Genomic DNA, 21,205 nt, shown 5'->3' with positions numbered 1-21,205 from the left:
GGTAGGTTTTTTATTTAATGTAGAAAGTGATACGCTATGTTTTAGATACCTATCAATTGTAGATAAAAATTTTACCTTTATTTTGACTGCAAAGCAAACAACATTTCACCAAGTAGTATTGAATTTCTTTTTTAAGAGGTGGGAACGAGGAATGCGGGTGGTATTTTTTTCGATATCTTACCTAGACAGTGTCCTTCCTCTGGTTTCCAAAATAAAAGTGTGCAAAGTTTAACTCAGTCGGATGAACGATTCGCGAACGCATAGAAAACGAATAAAACAGAAGACGAAAACATATTCATTTTTATATTTAAGATTAATTTTTTTTTTATAAAATGTTTACCACTGACAGAGCCAGGCATCAGCTAGCTTCCTGCATTACCGAACCTCTTTGTAAGTCCCAGGATTCTCTTGTTTGCAGGCGCACTAACTCAAGCCTGAGATACTATCTCTTATTGCCGAATTACGCTCCAGATCTATACCACAGGAACATCGCATTTTTTTCCGTGATAAAAAAGTAGCCACGTCACTCACTCTCTGGCCCGCAAGACATCACTTTGCCAATAATCATGTCGATCCGTTGCCTTGTTGCTGCGTGAAAGAAGGACAAACCAACAACCACACTTTCACATTTATAATATTGCCAAAGATGACTCGCATTTCTCGTTTATTAGAACACAAGAGTTTGTAGAGATTTGGTTTCTTCATTACGGTTATAATTCCGTTGCGTTAGGTCTTGGGAATAATAGGATGCGGTGAAACGCATGAAAACGTAACGGATAAGGTTTTTTTAAAATGCAAATTTACGGCTTTATAGGTTCGCTGTGTGATGCAATCGGCGCGGTGGCATGTGTCCCTCCGTGCGACCCCAGGTTGTCCAACTTCGACGGGAGTATCTCCTTACTTCCCGCACTGAAGCAGTTTTACCGCCGGCTGACGGAGCCTCCGATAAAGTTGAGCAAGTTTGCGGAGCTGGAAGCCTCGTTGCTAGAGCAGGGAAGGAGGGAGGGGAAGTCAGAAATTTGTTTTGAGATAGGGCGGTTAGTCGCCGCGCCGCAGGACCGCCGGGATTTTGGGGGTCGGGAGAAAAACTTATCCGCGTCAGGCAAAGGCACTCCGCGTGAGACTGATGCTGCTTTGGCTTAGCAAAATGTTCATTCAAAAAAATTACATTGGTTAACAGGGTTAAAGTGAATAAAATCCTGATATACCTTTAAATATGTTATATACGAAATTTACTCGATGGAAATCATATTAGAAGAAAAAATATTTAATGACAGATTAGAAGGAAATTTTTTAAATTGAGTTAAATTCAAAATTTCAAATACAAGTACCCGTGTAGTTCATGAAGGCTGTTTAAAATTTTCAACCATAAATATAAAATACTTTTAGTTAAAAAATAAAATTGATATCTTGGAATATATATCCTAAACTCAATATTCAATATTTTTGGTCAAATATTATTTTATTCCTGGCTTTTATTATCCATTTTTTGATTCAAGGTATTATTTGAGTATAAATTTAAATTTATTAAGGATACAAAAATGTGTACTTGTGACATTACTTTTAGTATCAAATAAAAATAAATTATAATAACGTTACTAAACACATGATTTTTGTAAGAGTAATATTTGTTCTTGACTGAACACGGATTTTTCGGTAATTGTCTACAAAAACACTACAAAATTTTCCTACTAAAAATATTTGGCACTGAAAGCTTTAAAAAATATATCTCAATTTCTTTGAAAACAATAATTTTTTCTGAAAAGAACTAAATACGCAAAGGCAGAATTATTTCTAAAACTGAGTGATTATTTCACGGTGTACCGTTATAGTATTAAGATTTTTTTATATTAGTTCTTAGTTACTTTTCTGTCTTTGTCATCATCTAGGTATTCTAATCATACTTTCCCCTACAACAGAGCGACGAAAAAGGCACGATGTGACAGAAAACAAACTTATTATTTTGAAGAGTACCATATATTAGATGGAATTTTTGCTATTAAATTTGTGTCATATATTAATCAATCATATCAATGTTAACAATTTAATTTTTATTTATTTATTTAAATAAATAATTTAATCACATTTTTTTTTTTACTTGCGCATAGCGTCCCGCGTAGATAACTAGGACACTGGAGACGGTAAAAATCTATTGAGAACAGGTATATCGGCGAAGGACACGGCCAAATTCTTAAGGAGGGCACTATCCCATCATTTTCTTGCGAGTGATTACGGGAAATCACGAGTTAACCGAAATCAGGAATGTCGGAATGGAATTCGAAACCTCTTCCAATGGGATGCAACCCGAAGCAAAAGTTTACCAATTAAGGCAATCTATAAAAAAAATGGTTGTCTGTAAAGTCGGTTTACGGACGATAGTTTAACGTGACTACGTCATAACAAAACATTTATGAAATGATTGCATACTTTTATGAATAAAATTGAATCATTTTTATTTTAATAATAAAAGAATAAATACTTGATATTATAATAATAATCAGTTTTTTAAAATGCAAGAATATTTAACCTTTATTGCCGAAATTTTTGTTGTAATAAACAATAAAAACCACATAACTTTTCAATTAACTTTATAAACAGTCGACGAAACAGTTCACGTATAGATGACTTGTAATTAATTTTAAAAACTGGCGTTTAGCTATAAAGTTTAAATATAATTATGAACAAGTTTTCATATAAATAATCTGTAATCAAATATCAATCATCAATTATATGAATCACCAAAATTTTTTAATCGATTATAACACAACCTATTATTACTGCATTCGCCGACTGCGTAACGGAACACAGCGTTACGGAACAATGGGCGTAACGGGATACAGCGTAACGGAACAATGAGCGTAACGGAACAATGAGCGTAACGGGACTCAGCGTAACGGAATAATGTGCGTAACGGGACACTTTCGTGCGTGCAGCCAGCGTTCATGGATTTATTAGACGCTGTCATGTCAAAAATTTAAATCAAGAAGAGGGAGTTGATAAGCTCGACAGGGGCTTAAATGCATTCAGTAGTGGAGGGGAAAACGAGGGAAACCATACAAGAAAAAGAATATAAATTAACAAGAAGCACTGGTTTGAATATTAGATTTAAATTATGTACCATCCGGACAAAGGTTGCAAAGTAGAATATTGAGGATAAAAATATTTTTTTATTAAATACCAATTTTATGAATTATGAAGATATTTTTAATTTATTACCTAAATTTCCATTTCAAAAATTATTTTTTTTTCAAAATACAAAAAGAAACATTTAGAAAACTTTAAAAAGCTTACATATGAAATTTATTTTGAATCACTTAACTAGAAGAGTTAAAATAACCGTATTAAAAATGAACACATGGTTTCACTTTGTGATAAACGTTGAATGACATTCCTAAATAAAATGAAATTTTTAGTTACTTTCTTGTTATAATATTTTATGGTGCAATGGGTATAAATTTGGCCAATTATTGTAGAACTAGTTCGTCAAGGCTTAAGCAAATTTGTATTATTTGATAACAAAAAATGAACGAAATTAAAAAAAACTTTTCTATAAAATGAAAAAAAAAGAAAAAGAAAAGAAAATGTACGTTTGAATTTTCATTGTAAAATATTAACTGAAAGAGTTAGAGCAGTATATAATACTAGGTCAGAGCCCTGGATCAAGTCGACCTTGATATTAACCCCGGCGACCGGATTCACCATTCTGTTTTTTCCAACATTTTTTCCTCCACAATTTTCAATCTATAACATAATCTTAGCAATTTTTGCTATATCCGCCATCTTGAAAATCCTTATTTATTATCAGAAAGAATCTGAATTATCTTTAAGTTTACACAAAAATTAATTAATACAATTTTGATAAAACATTGATTAAAATCCACTTACATCATAGAGTCCTCGGCTCGAACCCGACGAGGACAAAAATAAATGGCGATGGGCTCCTTCCTCCATGAAGGCTACAAGCAGACTGACCTCCTACCACTAATATCAAGGAATATTTTACATCAGCCAGTATGATGTCACGGCAGCAATATTTAATAACTTTTACCTTAACCTTGTCCTTCTTGACCATGATCTTTGAGGTTTGACCTTGATTTGACAATGACCTTCAAATTTTACATTTGCTTCTGTGGGAATTTTGAATTCCGCCATCTCAAAATCTAGTGTCCCTCTCACGATCGTTGCACCATTAATTTGGATTCTAACATCACGCCAGCCAACTTATTTCTGTCATTTTAAGGTCACCATCTTGAATGATGTCGCAGTCACGTTTTTGACTCTTATGTCACATCCGCCATACTTTTTCAGTTTGCTGGAGGCCGCCATCTTGGATGACATCATTTAACATTTTTTTTTCTGCTGTAGGTCACTACTTGGTTGATGTAATGTCCGCCTTCTCTGATTATGCTGTTTGTTCCTAGAGTGCACCAGAAATACTCTGTATCACGCCCATAAGGTCGATGCTCCATTACCTACGAACGTTTTTATGGCCTCTAGACACATATTAAACATATTTTATTCTTTATACAAAATACATTGAAAGCAAGGTGATTCAAACCATTACATTTTTGAGGCAGAGCCGCCATCTTTATCCTGAATACTTGGTTATAGAAACGCTAGTGCAAACATGGTTTGCTAGAGAGAACTGCCGCCATCATGTTTTCAATACTAGATAATAAGAGTGCTAGTGAATACAACGTCTGCTGGAGGGTGCTGACGCCATATTGATTTAATTTTTACCTGCTTAGAGTGCGGTAGTATTTACTTTTATGACATCCGCCATCTTGTTGGCCATCTTGGCCGCCATCTTAAAAATCAGTACTTATTAAGCTTAAACCAATAAAAATTAAAAAATAATAATAAAAACACCTATTAATTTACTTATTTATTCGATCGATTTCAGGCCATGTTTCGATCTTTGGGCGATGAAAAAAAGTTACTTTTAAGTTTTAAAAAGCTTTTATTTTTATATGGTGGAAAGTCATCAAAGTGGCTTAAATTTCTAATTTACCATCCTTTATTAAGATGCTGATGACATATTCGCTACCAACTTGAAATAATGTAATCAAAGAAACTAGAAATCCGGGAAAAAATACATAACTCAACAATTATATAATTCTCTAATTAACTTATTGATTAGCTCGATTGCAGTCCTAGGTTCGATTCTTTGTGAGTGCTAAGAATAACTAAAGATTAAAATAATTGTTATATTATTTTTATCATTATATTACTCTATACAATACAACTGTTAGATAAAATAAATATTACTTTCTATCACTACGCCTACCATGAAAGCCTCTTTCGAAACTTGAAATAACTTACAAACAGGTCATAACCAATGTTTAGCTTATAGACAAAGCATCTCTGTACCACGAGACCAGGTCATATCCTACGACAAACTAATAGAACAAGCGGATTACATGTTTGATCTCTTAATATTGTATTTTTAAACAACTATAATAAATATTTTAAACTAAATGAATAGAGTTTTGTAATATTAATTCGAGTTTTGTACTATTACAATTATTAAATAAGATTTCTCGACTGTAAGATAAGGTGATCGGTAACTTAATTTTGTCACAGTAAAAATAACGAGTAAATAAAATAAATAAATGCATAACTTTAGCTGAAAAAAAATGTATACACAGGAAAACACAAAATGACAAAACAAATAAAGGTTCAAATTTCATTGCTTTCATTTAAGTACTTTCTAGTCTAGAGGTACAAATAAATAAAGTCTATCACAGAAGCTTTACATTTAACAATGGAGACTACTAATTGTTTATTTTTCATTTTATAAATATGGGGCCCTTTATTTGTAATTCTGTGGGAAATCGCTTGTCTGATAGGCTTGTAAACCGTTCTATCGGCAGTGAGAATGCTACTATTGGGATGAATTTCCATCGTTTTGAGTAGTTGGATTGCCTCATCACTGAACCGTCAAGAACCACTCGGCTCCCCACCCTCTGTTAGCACCCGGCTAATCTGAAACGGGGCTGCGTATCCCCGTGACAATGCAATTAGTTTCCAAGCCGTTAATTGCTTTTGTGTTGTAGCATTGCTGATTAAAATCTAGCTGTCACAAAGCAGATTATATGTACGAGATTAAGCCAGAGAGTAGAAATCTTGAATTTTCCGAACAAGGAATTACCAAAAATTAAGGTACCTATTTTCAGCCAAATATTTTTTAAATATCAGTCAGATTCATATTTATATCAATAGTATTTTGATAATTTGATAAGTGACACATTTATTATGCAGCTATATTAATAAAAAGAATAGAATAAAATTAAAAAATCTTTCAAAACAGTTAGGATTACTCTAATTTTAAAATCACAATAAATTTGCGATCGATAAGACAGCGTTTGCAAGTTTATGGATTTCCATTGTGATTTTGGATGCACCTGTATAACAGAATTCCAGGAGTCACGATGTGTACAGCGGGTTGACGAACCATATCAGTACATATCAGTACATACGAATCAGTACATATTAAATGATTTTTTAAAAAAGATTTTGGGAATTTTTCCCAAAATTCAAGGTTAATATTTACAGCCTTTCAAGATGGCGGGCAATATGGCAGACAAGATGGGGAACACCATGATAATAAATATGGTGGCACTCTAACAGGTAAAAATTAAACCAATATGGTGGCAGCGCCTCTCGTAAAGGATGTGGGTTCTACGTGACACTAACGCTCCTTGTAACAAGTATTGCAAAAAAAATGGTGGCAGATGAAGCTATTATTTTTTCAAATTAAAAAAAATTACAATTTCGAAAGTGTGTTATTTTTATATGTACCTTATTGTCTTGTACATCTGTTGATAGCCATTTGGTCGAAGGCGTATGTTTTACAACCTAGAAGTCCAAGCTGCCAGGGTTCGAATCACCTCACTTCCAATTCAGTTTGTAAAAAATTAAGATAAATATTTCGACAAGGGCCATAACAACACTGGTAGGTAATGGAACATTGACCTTATGTGTGTGAGACAGAGTTATGCTGGTACACTCTAGGACCAAACAGCATACACCATCAGACAAAAATTAGATGGTGGCAGTGATTTCATAATCCAAGATGGTGGAAGTTCTACCGTAATGAAAAAAGCGACATTTAGGAGTTTAGGGTACTTTATTCCATGATAGCAGTATTGAAGATGGCGGAAAAACAAAAATAAGGTGATGTGACATATTGCAATATGGCAAAATGTTTTAGAAAACCAAATGACAGAATTGATTTCATCAATTAAAATGGCAGATGCGACTGAATTAAAAATGCTAGAATCCAATACGGGAGACATTACGTCTTAGCAAATTATGACTATAAGGTCTAGAATCCAGTATTGCGTAATCCAAGATAGCAGATCCAAAAGGACCGCCGGTATCAAGGTCAAAGGACAAGGTCAAGTTAATCAAATATGGCTTCTGTGATTTCAGATGGCGGTCTTTCATTAACCCTTTCCTCAATCATGAAATGTGAACAAATAGCAGGGACCCCTTTTAAGTATTACTTAACAATAATGGTGAATTAACCCAAAAAGATTAAGGTTTGTCTGAAGGAAGTATTTACAGACTGATCTCAGTCCTTTAATAAGAAACTAATTTTCAAAATCATTCCTAGTGTTATAATATGTAGTTTAGAATGTTTCAAGTTAATATTTTGGTAGTACCATTGAATTATAACTTATATTTTTTGGGGAAACCTTAAAGTATCAAATTTCTAATGAAATTTAACAAGATGGGCAGTAATTTCATAAAATTGTTTGTTGAAAATCCAATTCAAAACAGGAATCTATTGGACTGCCACTTTTATTTTAAATATACCAGAAAGATAACACCATGTTCGTATTGCTCTGGAGAACCTACCAAATGTTAATTTGCTTAAACAAAATTTTTCTGGCTAATAAATTATAGGTATTTTAAACATTGCCATTATACAGGATGTATCAAAATTCATGTTACAATGCTTGAGGGTAGAAAGCTCTTATTATTTGCAACCATTTTTGCCAATAAACATGTTGCCGGAAATGCGTAGTTAAGCCCCTGTAGCCCCAGAAAGAGTCAGCATAGGCAACCCGTTGGGCTTTTTGCGAGACAGACGATGCTGTGGTGAATTACATGTTTTAGACGCCGGGCAGCGCTCGAGAGGACTGTACGATGTCCAATGCTGACCCATGCCCCATTTTACTTCCGTTGGTGGCGCCCTCACCTCTTTTTTTCCGTTCGTGCCATGCCATAGCACTGCGCAGCATGACATCGCAGTGTCGCAATGTGTTTTGATATCACTGGTGGTCTGTCGTTGACTGTTCTGTCGTACAAGCAAACTCGTGGTGTCATTTCTTTCGCTGTGGTTCTGAAAAGGGCGACATTATAGTGGAGCTCAATGGAGTACACATATAGTGAGTACAAGGACATGCTGCTTGTTTATGGGGAAGCTAGACAAAATGGATGAGCTGCCCGTCATCTGTACGAAGACTGATATTCGGGTCGTAGGATTCCAGCTCACACCATGTTTGCAAGACTTACTCAGCGAATGCGTGATACTGGTACATGTGCCATCACAAGACCAAATGCTGGTGCTCCACGCAGGGTTCGTACTCCCAGTTTTGAAGATGTACTTCAGAGATTTGAGGAGAGTCCGGATACAAGCACAAGGGCAGAAGGTTCCGATATGGACGCTGACAAAATGGCTGTTTGGCAAGTTCTTCATGAGCAACTCTTGTACCCGTACCACCTTCGAAAAGTGCAACACATGGGTCCGGTGGACTATCCTCTTCGCATTACCTTTTCTCGTTGGTACATTCGAAGAGAATTGAGGAACCCCGAGTTAGTGGTTTTATTCAGTGATGAAGCCAAGTTAACTCAAGATGCTATTCTCAATTCGAACAACAGTAATGTTAGGAATGATGTCAATCCGAATGCAACGTATGTTACAGCTCGCCAGGAACGTTTTTCAGATAATGTGTGGGCTGGTATTGTTGACGGTGTACTCATCGGGCTTATCGGGCTTATCTACGCTATGCCAGTAGAAACGGTAGAAGAGCTTACACAGCGAATCTTTGAAGCATTCGAAATCATAAGGTCGACTCCACACATGCTCCAGCGTATCCGTGAAAACATGATTCGCTGTTGCCACCTCTGTGTCGCTCAAGGTGGGCGTGTTTTTAAGCCATTGCTTTAGGCTGTCACGTTGTTAAAACATATACAATAATTTCAATGTTGTGAAACAAAGCCGAAGCTGTGATTGATTTTAAGAGTGAAATTAAAATCTGTGCCACGATTTAAAAGGTTATTTCTCTACTCGAACGCCTGCACATCCACAACATAACACTCTACAACGGGTTGCCTACGCTGACTCTTTCTGGGGCTACAGGGCCTTAACTACGCGTTTCCAGAAACATGTTTATTGGCAAAAATGGTTGCAAATAATAAGAGCTTTCTACCCTCAAGCATTGTAACATGAATTTTGATAAATCCTGTATATTATGACTATTTAAGTTAACAAATGAATTACAGGATAGTTTCACTACCATAAAGTTTACTTTGGCACACCAATACGATTAGTACATCCCTCGATGTTCGCAAAACATGCACGGATGCATGTTGCTGTATGTGGGTCCGCCATCTTGACGAATTCGGCTTGTGGCTATATCAGTTTCTATATGCAGCACATCAGGCTTTCAGCCTGTAAAATTTATGTTGTGTAATGCGTGCTTATTTCATTGCATTTCTGGCGCATGCTAAAATTTCACCTTTAATGTGCCTAAAATAGTATAACATCAAAAAACAGGCAATGATAATTGCGGTCGATGGGGGAAATAACAATGTTCAGCATTTAGGCATTTACATGCGATGCGTTCGGCACTCCGATTTATGTGTCAGCTGTGAGAAATCATTAGTACCATCTTGTTAAACAGATTTGTAATTTGGTTTTTAAAAAAGGAAAATTTTTATGGTTTTTTCCTAAAATTAATACTTTTCGTATATTTATCATGTTTGGTGTTATTTTTGAGATTTTTATATTAAATTTAGTGTACAAGTTTTGTATTTTAAGTTTATTTGCAACAAAAGAGCACAATAATTATCTCGTTACCGATGTTGATGTTTAATATCACTGGCAAACACTGAAAGTCTAATTGATATTTTTTGGAATGCTAATAACAGTTACAAGATAAACTTATGTTTATTTACAAACACTTTCAGTTATTTGTGAAAAGGACTTTTGGACTGTTGGTTGGACTGAGTACAAAGAATTGTAATTTTCTATGCAATAATTTTTGCGTGGATTTTTAAAAAAAAATATTATATGTTCCTGGTAATTTCTTAGCAAAAACATAGTTTTGTATGTAAAGCCTTAAATGAATAAAGTATATGCCACTACAATAGGATGCCAGTATCATGTAAGTGTAAGTAGTCAAATTTTTATAGTTGTATTTAGGAAATGAGCTGAGTTACTGATTTTTAAAATATATATAATATTATATTTATTGTAATGTACATATATTTGTTTTGCAAATAAATTATTTGAAGAGCTCCAAATATATATTTAAGCGAGTACAGCATTTAATATTATTTTTATAGTTTTTTAAACTTGTGTTTCATAATTTTTAATCGCTTCCATTTCAAGAAAATGTTTTTATTCCAGCCCTAGTCACAGAATATCCCAGTGGTTGTTTAGGTTACCTGACGGCCACACAGGCCGATAAGAGGAAAATTGGTTTATCAAAGTTTTCCGATTTTTTAAAATTGTTGGTAACATAGTTTTTACCTACTCTCAAAAAGGGCCACGCTACTTGGAAGCCTGGGCCATGGCACAATTGACGCACATTGAACAGAGTGCGCTGGGACCGACTCTCTCCCCCTACTCACCCGCCTGCGTGGAACCGACTTGCTCCCCCTACTCACCCGCCTGGAAGCCCGGGTCGTCGCACAGGAAGGTGAAGGTGTAGCGCGCCCCCGCCACGTGGTCCTCCAGCACCAGGCGGTCCTTCTCGGACATGCAGCGCGCGGCGTACTCGTCGATGCAGCCCATGCCGGTCTTGAAGGCTCTGCAAGCCTCAAGCAGCACGCGCCGAGCCCGATGAACAACACCACCACCAACAACAACAACAACACATCCTTGCGCCGTAACTACGAAAATTCATTATTATCAAAGTGACAGCAATTTAAAATACTGAAACAAAGTCTAATACAAATATTTCAATTGTCTAAAACTTATCACACAAAAAAACTGACGGCGAAATTAATTAATCTATTTGTTATGAATGAATATACAATCCCCAGTCAGGTTAAACAATATTAAAATATGAGTATTTCATACAAATAAACACTGTTCCATATGAAAGCCAATATTTTTTTTTATAACTCTGGATTGGAGTGCTGCTATCTGTCTGTGAATACGGGTTGCATTTTGTTAATAAAATAGCAACTTATTTTGTACGTAAGCCAGACATCTATACCAATATAAAAAAACACAATTATAAAAACAAATATAAAAAGTAATTCATTTTTATGAATTAATGCTCCGTATTTAGCCAACAGAGCATTTGAATTAAAACATATTTATACACATATAACAAAAAGGGGGAACAGACAGTCATAACAAGATATATGCGGAACGGCCACGCATCCAGGATAACCTACTGCTGAGACTAGTCGCTCGAACAGACAACAGCCACAAAACGCATTGTCTTCATCGTCGTTGTGGGCCTCGGTGTCCGACTGCCAGAACAGGCCATCTAACTGCCGTCCCGCAAAGGGTTCCGAGCGACCAAGTGCCGTCCATTACCTCTAGATATCATGTACGGTGTTAGAGGTCGACTGTGGTTACATAAATGAGAATAGTGATTATATTGTCGATTGATGAATTTTAAATTTAAAGAAATGGCAGGATTTCAGTCGGGACCCAAACCCATGTAACGCTATGACAGCTTATAGAACCCGCTGCTAGCTGCGCAGCCAATAGGGAGAGAGCTCGCCTTTATTTAAAAGTTTTCTTCAGTAGATCATTACAAATTTTTTCAACTAGTTTTACAGTAGACCATTACTGAATCATTCAAAAGTGTTTTATAGTAGACCGTTACCGAATCTTTCAATAGTTTTCTTCTATAGACCATTACTGACTCTTTAAACAGTTCTCTGGAGTACACGATTGCCAAGTTTTGAACAGTTTTTTTTACACGTAATACCATTACCGACTCTTTTAAAGTTTGTTTATAGTAGACCATTGCCGAATCTTTCAACAGTTTTCTACACTAGACCATCACCGACTATTAAAAAAGTTTTTTTTACTTGTAAAGTGTTTGTCCGTCTTAAATATCCACAATTTTAACAAAACAAGGATAAAATACATTTAGAATTTCATGAACTGTTTGCAACACTCAGGATGTCCTTAAATAAACGATTTATACTATTAAACACAAAGAAATAATGCACTTTTCAAAAGTTGGCAATAACACTACTGAAAATGAATTAAAAAAAAACTCCATTCAACACAAACACGCCTTAAATTGTAATATTTTAAAAAAAAATATGAAGCAAATTTTTATCAAAAATAATAAACAATCGAAATACTGAATTCAAAGTTGTATTAAAACAACTTCAAAACTACAACAAAGATAGCTCAAATAAATGTTAGAGTTCTCAGGTTGAGCTATACCGTGACATAGAAGGAAACAGTGCAAATGCGTACCTATATAACATGAAAGTTTGTGTAAAATTAAAAGGCAATCTGCAGATTACAAAAAAAAAAAAAAAAAAAAAAAATATATTACTTATTTTTTAGTCTCCAAAGATTTTGTTCATTTATTAGTTAAGTGATTCAAATTCAGAAAACCATATTTGGTATGATTAATTATTTTGTCATTTGAAGTTTCACAGGATTGGTGTTGATGTTAACTGATACTGGAGTCCAAGGTTTGAGTTGAACTTTGAGCATTGGTGTGTTTGTCAGTTTATAAGCCGTTCCTACATCGTTATTAGTTTCCTTATAAATAGATAAAATTGCATGCCAAATCAACTATGATTAAAACAACTAAGTAAGACACAAAAATAAAAACACTTCATAAATAACTTAAGATGACAGTGTACAATAATGTTATAATTTATGTTGAAGAAGTAGAACATTTAAACAATAAATTAAGTCATTATTAAGCTGTGTATTTCCTGAAGTAGTGGACCTCTTTCCCTCCAATAAATGAATCGGCCATCAATGTAATTTAATTTGCATTAGTTTGTGAAAATAATTTATATTTTTCAAATATAATACGAAACAAACAAATAATTTCCTGTTATTTTAATCACATTAACGTCTTTGTGAGCCAGGCTGTGCAAGACCAAATAAAAAAAAATTATATTTTGTTAAATCTTCAAAGTTTCCTGGTGTATCACTGTAACAAATGTATATTATTCTTGGTTTTGAATATTTCTTGCTTCGGTTCTTATAAATGATACCAAACCTTTTGTTTCAAAAACATAAAAAAATATGTTAATTATTTTGGCTACTGGACCAGTAGGTCCTATTTTCCAGATCATTTACAGCTCAATCTAAAAATATTTAACACTATTTGAAATCACACAGCTATTTTATAACACATATTTTCCTTAGATGAACCTAGTGTGGAATTTATTCATCAGAAATTTTTTTTTCTAAATAGTTAGAATCACTGCCTTAAATTTTGAAGAAAAAAAAATTTATCGTAAATATTTGTATTGAGAGTCGTAAAGAGAATTGGGCTTTCGATCTATACGCCCTTTACCAGCAAAATCGTTTCCAATAATTTTGGGCGAATAATAAGAACTTCACGAGAAGAGACAGCAGAAGTTTAAGTATCGCGGCTTTGTTTTATTCCACCCTTCAGTCTCCTGTACACGCGACTCCCTGTTTTAAAAGGAACACGCGGATGACTTTGCTAATGACGTAATGACAGCAATCTGTTCACCGGAGCCTGCGTTTGTTCCCGGTGCGTTTCTTCTCGTTCCGAGTTCGTGGAATTTAACGAGGGTCATGTGACGCTTCGTCTTTTTTTCTTTCTTTCTTTTCTTTCCCTTTCGCAGCCGGGCAATTTACAAAAACCCTCTCTCCCGTCCCCGCGGGCACCCCCGGCCATTATCATTCCCCGCTCCGCCCTCTTCAAGGAGCGCGCGGGAAGAAAGTTCGTGGAACAGGAAACACGAACACAACGCCACAAGGAGAGGGTTCTTCATCGCCCTCCTGGCTCTGACGAAGCCAAGCCAGTGTCTGGAAGCACGGAGTGCCGGGACGCACATTGCGACTCGTCCGAACCAACAAGAACACGCATGTCTGGATCAGCCATGACCAACACTGCTCTCTTCGGAGGGCAAGACGACATGTCACTACCAACCCGAGGGCCAGACACACATTTATAAATATTGAGGCCACTTGCTGGGCCTCAGTCTTCCTGCACCTTTTTTAATATCATTTCTTTAATATTATATTTTTTTGTTTTTTAAATATTGTTCAGATATTTTTTGTCGTATTTATTTAAGCCAGTAATAATTTATTTAAATATTTTATTGTGAGTAGTTCATTTATTTAACATTTTTGTTTTGGGTTCGATTCAGTTTTCTTTAATACGTAATATCGATACTGTTTCCATGGACGGCTACTCGGCGCGTTGTCGTCGGCTGCTAACTTGACGTCACGATCGCCTGACGAGGGAGCGAGGCTGGTCGACTGCTGGCGGTGGTGTGGGGAACGTCGCGGGACTGCTCCGCGCACGCGAGGGCTATCGCCGTGCAGACGAGCCGAATGCCTCGGACCAGGGAGAGGCGGCCCGTCAACAATTGTGCACGGACTGGGTGATAATTTGGTTGGGCACAAATGGGAGTGCCTTTGCTACGGATCGCCGGCACCTGCAAGGTAAAGAGGCGACATGTAGATTTGGATTTGGCCCCCGCCAACAGTGTTGCACATTTTGGAGTGTCACGGCATTTCACAAAAATTTGGTGACTTAAACATTCGTGCACGAATTCCATCTTGAAGACGTTTTACGTGCCTTTAAAGTAAAATGAATAGGCCTACGCTCAGCCCGTTTTATGACTGTTTATAAAGAAAACTGGAGAAAGTTTATTGAGATTTTTGAGAATATTTTAACGAAGTAAAATTTATAGTTAAGCCATTGTGATAACGGAATTGGCTTTAATGGGACCTGGCATGTAAGAACTTCTACTTTAATGCAGTGGTTCGTCTCGTATACGGCGTTTTGCGTGGACGCTTTTGACCTCGCTCTGCTGTTGCGTAGGACAGGGAAACAGCTGATTACTTACGACTCTTAGGAAAACCGTATCTATACGTTTAAGATTTTGAACTTTATTAATTTCTTATTTAATATTTTACGTAATTTCATAGTTGTATTTATTTTATATACGCTTTTATTTTAACTAGGCCTTTCTGTATAGAATTTTTGATACTGGCTTATATTACTATCTACATTGTTTCTGAAATATTTCAATCTATAATTTAAAGGGGTTGTAAAGGTATCATTTTACATTGTATATTTTAACTATCTATAGGTTCGGTATGAGACGTACTTGTAACCGTCATATACGCAATACTGTAAATTCATTACCATACTTTGTATTATGATGAAGGCTTTTCTATTAAACCTCTCTATTTGCGTTTATTCTTTTTTTGTATTTAGTTACCAAAGACTATCCCTTAATTTGTTTGCTACGTCTTTATGTTTACGCCCGGATACTTGTGTAAATAGTGATTTTGACATTTATTATTATTTAACTTTTTGTATATTTTTGTGAGACAGTATAAAATTTACCCAGAGTGTGTCGGGGACGCAACCCCCCTTTCTTCGGGGAAGGAAGGCGGGTTACAATATTACATTTCTGTCAACGAATATTTATCTGCGTGCTATCCTGTAGAGTAACCAACAAATACGACATGTGGCATGTCATGATAAAGCGGAAAATTATTATTTTTAAATACACAATTTACAAAAAAGTAACAAAGAAAAACCTTTTCATCTAAGAAGAATTATTATGAAACAATGTATAGAGTACATATATATAAAATATTTCTTAAAAATATTTCTGTAAAAATACCATTTAAATATATCATTTAGACAAACAAAGATGGCTAACACACGAGAGTATTTATAGTGATATTTTATTGAAAGATTCTGTAAGCGGGCCGTACGAAGATTTGAAGTTGACTGCGAATTTGTTATCGCTGGTCCATAGCCACCTAACAATTAACAGTAATTTATAATTTTAATATAATGGAAACTTTTATTTGCCTGATTTAAACAGCACACAAGCGAAACACTAAAGTGTTTGGCGTAGGGATATGAAAATTTCAAATAAAAAAATCTTATAAATTATTTTGTTTATTTAAATGGTCAAAACTTAAATAATTCTGCCTTTGATATTGTGTTTACGTATGTATTCATGTACATAAACGACCTTTTATGCTTAGCTACGCTCAAAGAGCCGAAGGTCAACGCTTTATTATATTTATTGGAAAATATGAATACACTGCGGCAAATAGTAAATTTTCTGTTTTCTGTTTTGGTGTTGGCTGAGATAACGTACAAAAACTTTTGATGTTTTCTCATTGTTTAAATGAAAATGTGCTTTAAAGACAAATATCTAATGAGTAATGGGACTTAAATATTCTGAAGCCAATTTTTAAAGATTAAAATTTGAGAGGTGACACATACCTATTAGTTAATTGTCCAATGGTAACATACTAACTAACATTGTTTCCTTAAAACCTACAAGATGACAAAATCATTATGACATTTCTATAGATTTTTACGACCATTTTGCACATATATTTTTCTTTAAACTTTTAAGCTTTCAGGTAAAACCCAGAACAAAATTGTCAAACCTAATATATTCTACATATTAGCTTTAGAAACATTTCAATGGTTTTTGCATAATTTACAAATGGACACTTACAGAAGTGAGAGGTAAACAGTTTTTTATGCATGTACACAACGTGGAAGAAAACTTATTTTGTAAATTTGAGTTTTTAATTTATGTCGCGTTGATACAACAGTAGAGAGTGTCATGGAAGAAACAGAAATGAGATTATAAAATTTCTGGCTACGAATTGAAACTTAACATCAATGTTGAAATATAATATTTCTTGCCCAGTTGAGAGCCATATATATTTCAGTAAAGTAATTTATTACAATATGACATTAATTTGTTACATTAGCAAACAGTTCTTATCAATTATAAAATATACAATATTTTGTGTGTCATGTATAGTGAACTTGTATTATTCATTGAACCAAAACTTATCCTAACAAACTGACAAGACTGTCCTCTCTGACATAATTGTCGTAGGTCGCTCCAGAGTTTTACAAAAGAAGCTCTTGGACAGGTACAAATTAATATTCACGCGTAAAACCTTGCATCGTGGCCATTAAAAATAATCTCTAAAAGTACCTATTAAACGAATTTTTTTCTGTAGTCAAAACTATGGACATACCTGTGATGATCGATAATACAAATAAATTTAGTTATTACATTCACAAATAGCTAAAATCCTTTGGAGTAGTATAGTTGGGCCGGAACTGGCACAGGCTTCAGGCTGTGGATTGAAGATTGTTTACATTGTGACGTCACGGCGGCCATCTTGGAGAAGTGTAACGGGACATAGCGTAACGGGACAAGTTTGACCTTGACCTTTGACCCTCAAAATTCGCCAAAATTGGGCAAAAATTGCCCAAAATTCCTCAAAATTCGTCAAAATTTACATTTCTGTGGAAAAAAATTCCGCCAAAAATTCTCAAAAAATTCCTCAATTCAAAAATCAGGATTTCGAAAAACCCTCAAAAGTCGTTTTGCCCTAGAAAGAACCCAAATTCCTAAAAGCGGCTTAAAACTCATAAGAGCTAGCCGCTCTAAGCCGCCGAGGTCATGACCTTGAAAACTAGGATGTCATGACAGCCATATTGGATGATGACGTCACCGTTGCAATTTCCGTTATGGCCGCCATCTTTAAAATCTTTATTTATTATCAGATTTTAATGAATTTTTTTTTTAAATTTATAAAAAAATTCAATGAAATTAAAATTTAATAAAAAATATTTAAAAATCATACATTAACGACACGGAGCTCGGAGTCCTCAGTTCGAACCCGACGAGCGCAAAAAAAAAAAATGGCGACCGATCCTTCCCCCGTGGTGACTTTTGGCAGACTGACTCCCACCACTTTTCTTAAAGCATATATATATATCGTCACCTAGTATGACGTCATGTCCGCCATCTTGTCTTCGTTGCTGGAGACCACCATCTTGTTTTCGTCGACGAGAGTGTGCTGACGCCATGTTAGTTTAGTTATTATCCGCTAGAGTGCAGTAATCATTTATTACTGTGACACCCGCCATCTTAAAATTTGGCCGCCATCTTGAAAATCCGTAATTATTTAGCTAGAAATTCGGGAAAAGTTCCAAAATTCATTAAATAAATCACTCATTAACTTACATATCGATTCGATCCGCTCCTGTTCTCGGTTCGATACCCGAACGATGCAAGAATGTTTAATTTTATGTAAAAAATAATAATTGCAATAAACCATGTTCAACATATTTAAAGAGACTCTAAATCCTCTACTACCATCATCCTATCAGACATCAAGACCACCATATTGGAAATTCGTAATTTTAATGCTAGAGATTCGGGAAAAAGTTCAAAATACATTTAATAAATTTGTAATCTATATACTGATTGATTAGATCAAATAAGGTCCTTGGTTCGATCCCTGGCCGATACAAAACGACTTTAATTTTTAAAAAATACCACAAAAGCGACAGGTTTGAGAAAATAAAAACACCACAAGTTCTTTTAAAAAAATTTATAACATAAATTCAATACACTACTACAAGTACAAAAAAAACACTGACAAATTACCAAAGCCTTTTGGATTCCTCGTTTCAAACAGTCTTCTTATTGTACAGACTAAGCCTTTTACATGACTTTAAATGTCTATCCGATCCGTTCATTACCTCAGCCAGAGACGGACTGAAGTCCATATCACCAGGGTCTCACTTATATAGACTCATCAGTCGGTACAACACATGAGTCAGAACAAAAACCATGTTCATTATACTCACACTTAACTTTCTCGGAGCATTTTTCATAATGAAGATGTAAGCTATCAAGACGTGAAATTAGTTTTTTGCACTTATTGCACTGAAATTGTATTCTTTTAACATTATTAGGACAACTGCTTCTTTCATGTCTGCGAGCATTTGAGGTGATAGTAAATGATGCGTCACAGTATTTGCACTGACGCAGTGTACCCTCTTCATTAGTTGAATAATCCATTGCTGACGATGAAACTTCGGATGATGGTGGTATCACGTCTGTTGAAATCTCCTCCAATGTTGACATCGTCGTTGCACACAGAATCTGCTCCTTCTCCGTCGTAGCTGTCGTCAAGGTTCCCGTAGTCGATGGTACAACCTCCGAGTTCAACGTTAAAGACGGTAAAGATAACATCGAGGTCTCAAGAACAGCTAATTGACACGACTTATGCACCAGAAGAAACAAACTAGGTGATCCTTAGACCGCCGTCGTCAGAAACAAACTGAGCGTCCTGCTGTCTAGGACTCGCTTATATACATGAACCGTATGGAATAATACGCTAGTCAAATCAAGAACCATGTACAATAATACTAGAGTCAAATCTACAAATTAAAAAAGAGGATCATTTGATCGAAAAAAAATTCGATCTCTCCAATATACGCCAGGCTCCAAGAACTACAATTCACGTCATCAGATCCATCTACATTTTGCTCCTATGCTTCAATTGACCATTAGCTGCAAGTGCTCCAACAGCTCCATCAGCTCCAACACGTAATGTACGCAATGTACGCGCAATACATGCAATTTACACGCAATAAATGTAATAATTACACAGTACACACTGAAAACGGAACGTACACACAGTACACACACACAGGAAACGGAACGTACACACACACAGGAAACGGAACGTACACACAGTACACACAGGAAACTAAACGGACACACAGTACACACAGGAAACTGAACGTACACACAGTACACACAGAAAACTGAACGTACACACAGTACACACAGGAAACTGAACGTACACACAGGAAACTGAACGTAAACACAGTACACACAGGAAACGGAACGTACACACAGTACACACAGTACACACAGGAAACTAAACGTACACACAGTACACACAGGAAACGGAACGTACACACAGTACACACAGGAAACGGAACGTACACACAGTACACACAGGAAACGGAACGTACACACAGTACACACAGGAAACGGAACGTACACACAGTACACACAGGAAACGGAACGTACACACAGTACACACAGGAAACGGAACGTACACACAGTACACACAGAAAACGTAATGATCACACATACAGGAGCGGAAACACACACAGGCTTAGTTGGAAATCAGAATACAAGAAATAAAAACATTAAATTTTTACTTTCAATATTTTATTACTTCTCAACATTACACAAATACAAGTAAAAGAAGCCATTATTGTATGTAGCCAGCTTTCCTCAGTTCTTTGAGTATGAAGGATATTTCTTTGATGCACGGATAGTTTCCTGCACAAAGCGAGCCATGTAGAAGTCTTAGCCGGTCAACCAATATGTTTGGATCTTTCCATGATGTGTAATCAATCTCTTCTACCACCATCTTACTTGCTTGTTTATTATAAATACTTTTAATATCACAATCGTCCCAGTGATCATAATAAGCATTATCAGATTTATTTATTATAACACGACGTTTCCATCGTTTCGGTCTCAGGACATCGCCACATTCTTCGATCTTGTCAGCTCTAGGTGCTTCATCACAGTCTATGCCTTTGTCAACAGCCTCAGAGTCACTGTAACTATCACTGTAGAAGACATCCTCTTCGCCCAGATTACCGTATGAATTCGCTATCGATGATGTCGAAGTGTCTTCATCGTCTTCATGCTTCCTTTTTAGGAGTCCATCATTTTTACAAAGAATGGAGGATATACTGAATATAGGCTTGAATGTATTCTCACTTTTCACGGTGTTGATACTTCCATTAGTTTCAGTCTTCCCGAAGCCATTAGCATCCTTCAATTTATGTTCTTCCTCACGATCGGGTGAGCTAATACCATCACGCTCAGGACAAGGAAAATTATTGTCATAATGCAGATCACTCTTCTTTAGTCTAGTGGATCC

The 21,205-nt window shown here is 35.6% G+C and overlaps 1 protein-coding gene across 1 annotated transcript in view; it reads right to left on the bottom strand.

The window, feature by feature from the left end:
- Positions 1-21,205, bottom strand: part of LOC134542579 (uncharacterized) — a 434,599-nt gene that overhangs the window by 32,543 nt on the left and 380,851 nt on the right. Inside the window, exon 3 of the mRNA XM_063386955.1 lies at positions 10,903-11,045. Coding sequence (XP_063243025.1) covers positions 10,903-11,045 — 143 coding nt within the window. The remainder of the gene's footprint in view (positions 1-10,902; positions 11,046-21,205) is intronic.

Source organism: Bacillus rossius (assembly GCF_032445375.1).
Source record: "Bacillus rossius redtenbacheri isolate Brsri chromosome 9 unlocalized genomic scaffold, Brsri_v3 Brsri_v3_scf9_1, whole genome shotgun sequence".
NCBI lineage: Eukaryota > Metazoa > Arthropoda > Insecta > Phasmatodea > Bacillidae > Bacillus > Bacillus rossius.
The sequence above is the reverse complement of the archived record's forward strand: the minus strand, read 5'-3'. Positions and strand labels throughout refer to the sequence as shown.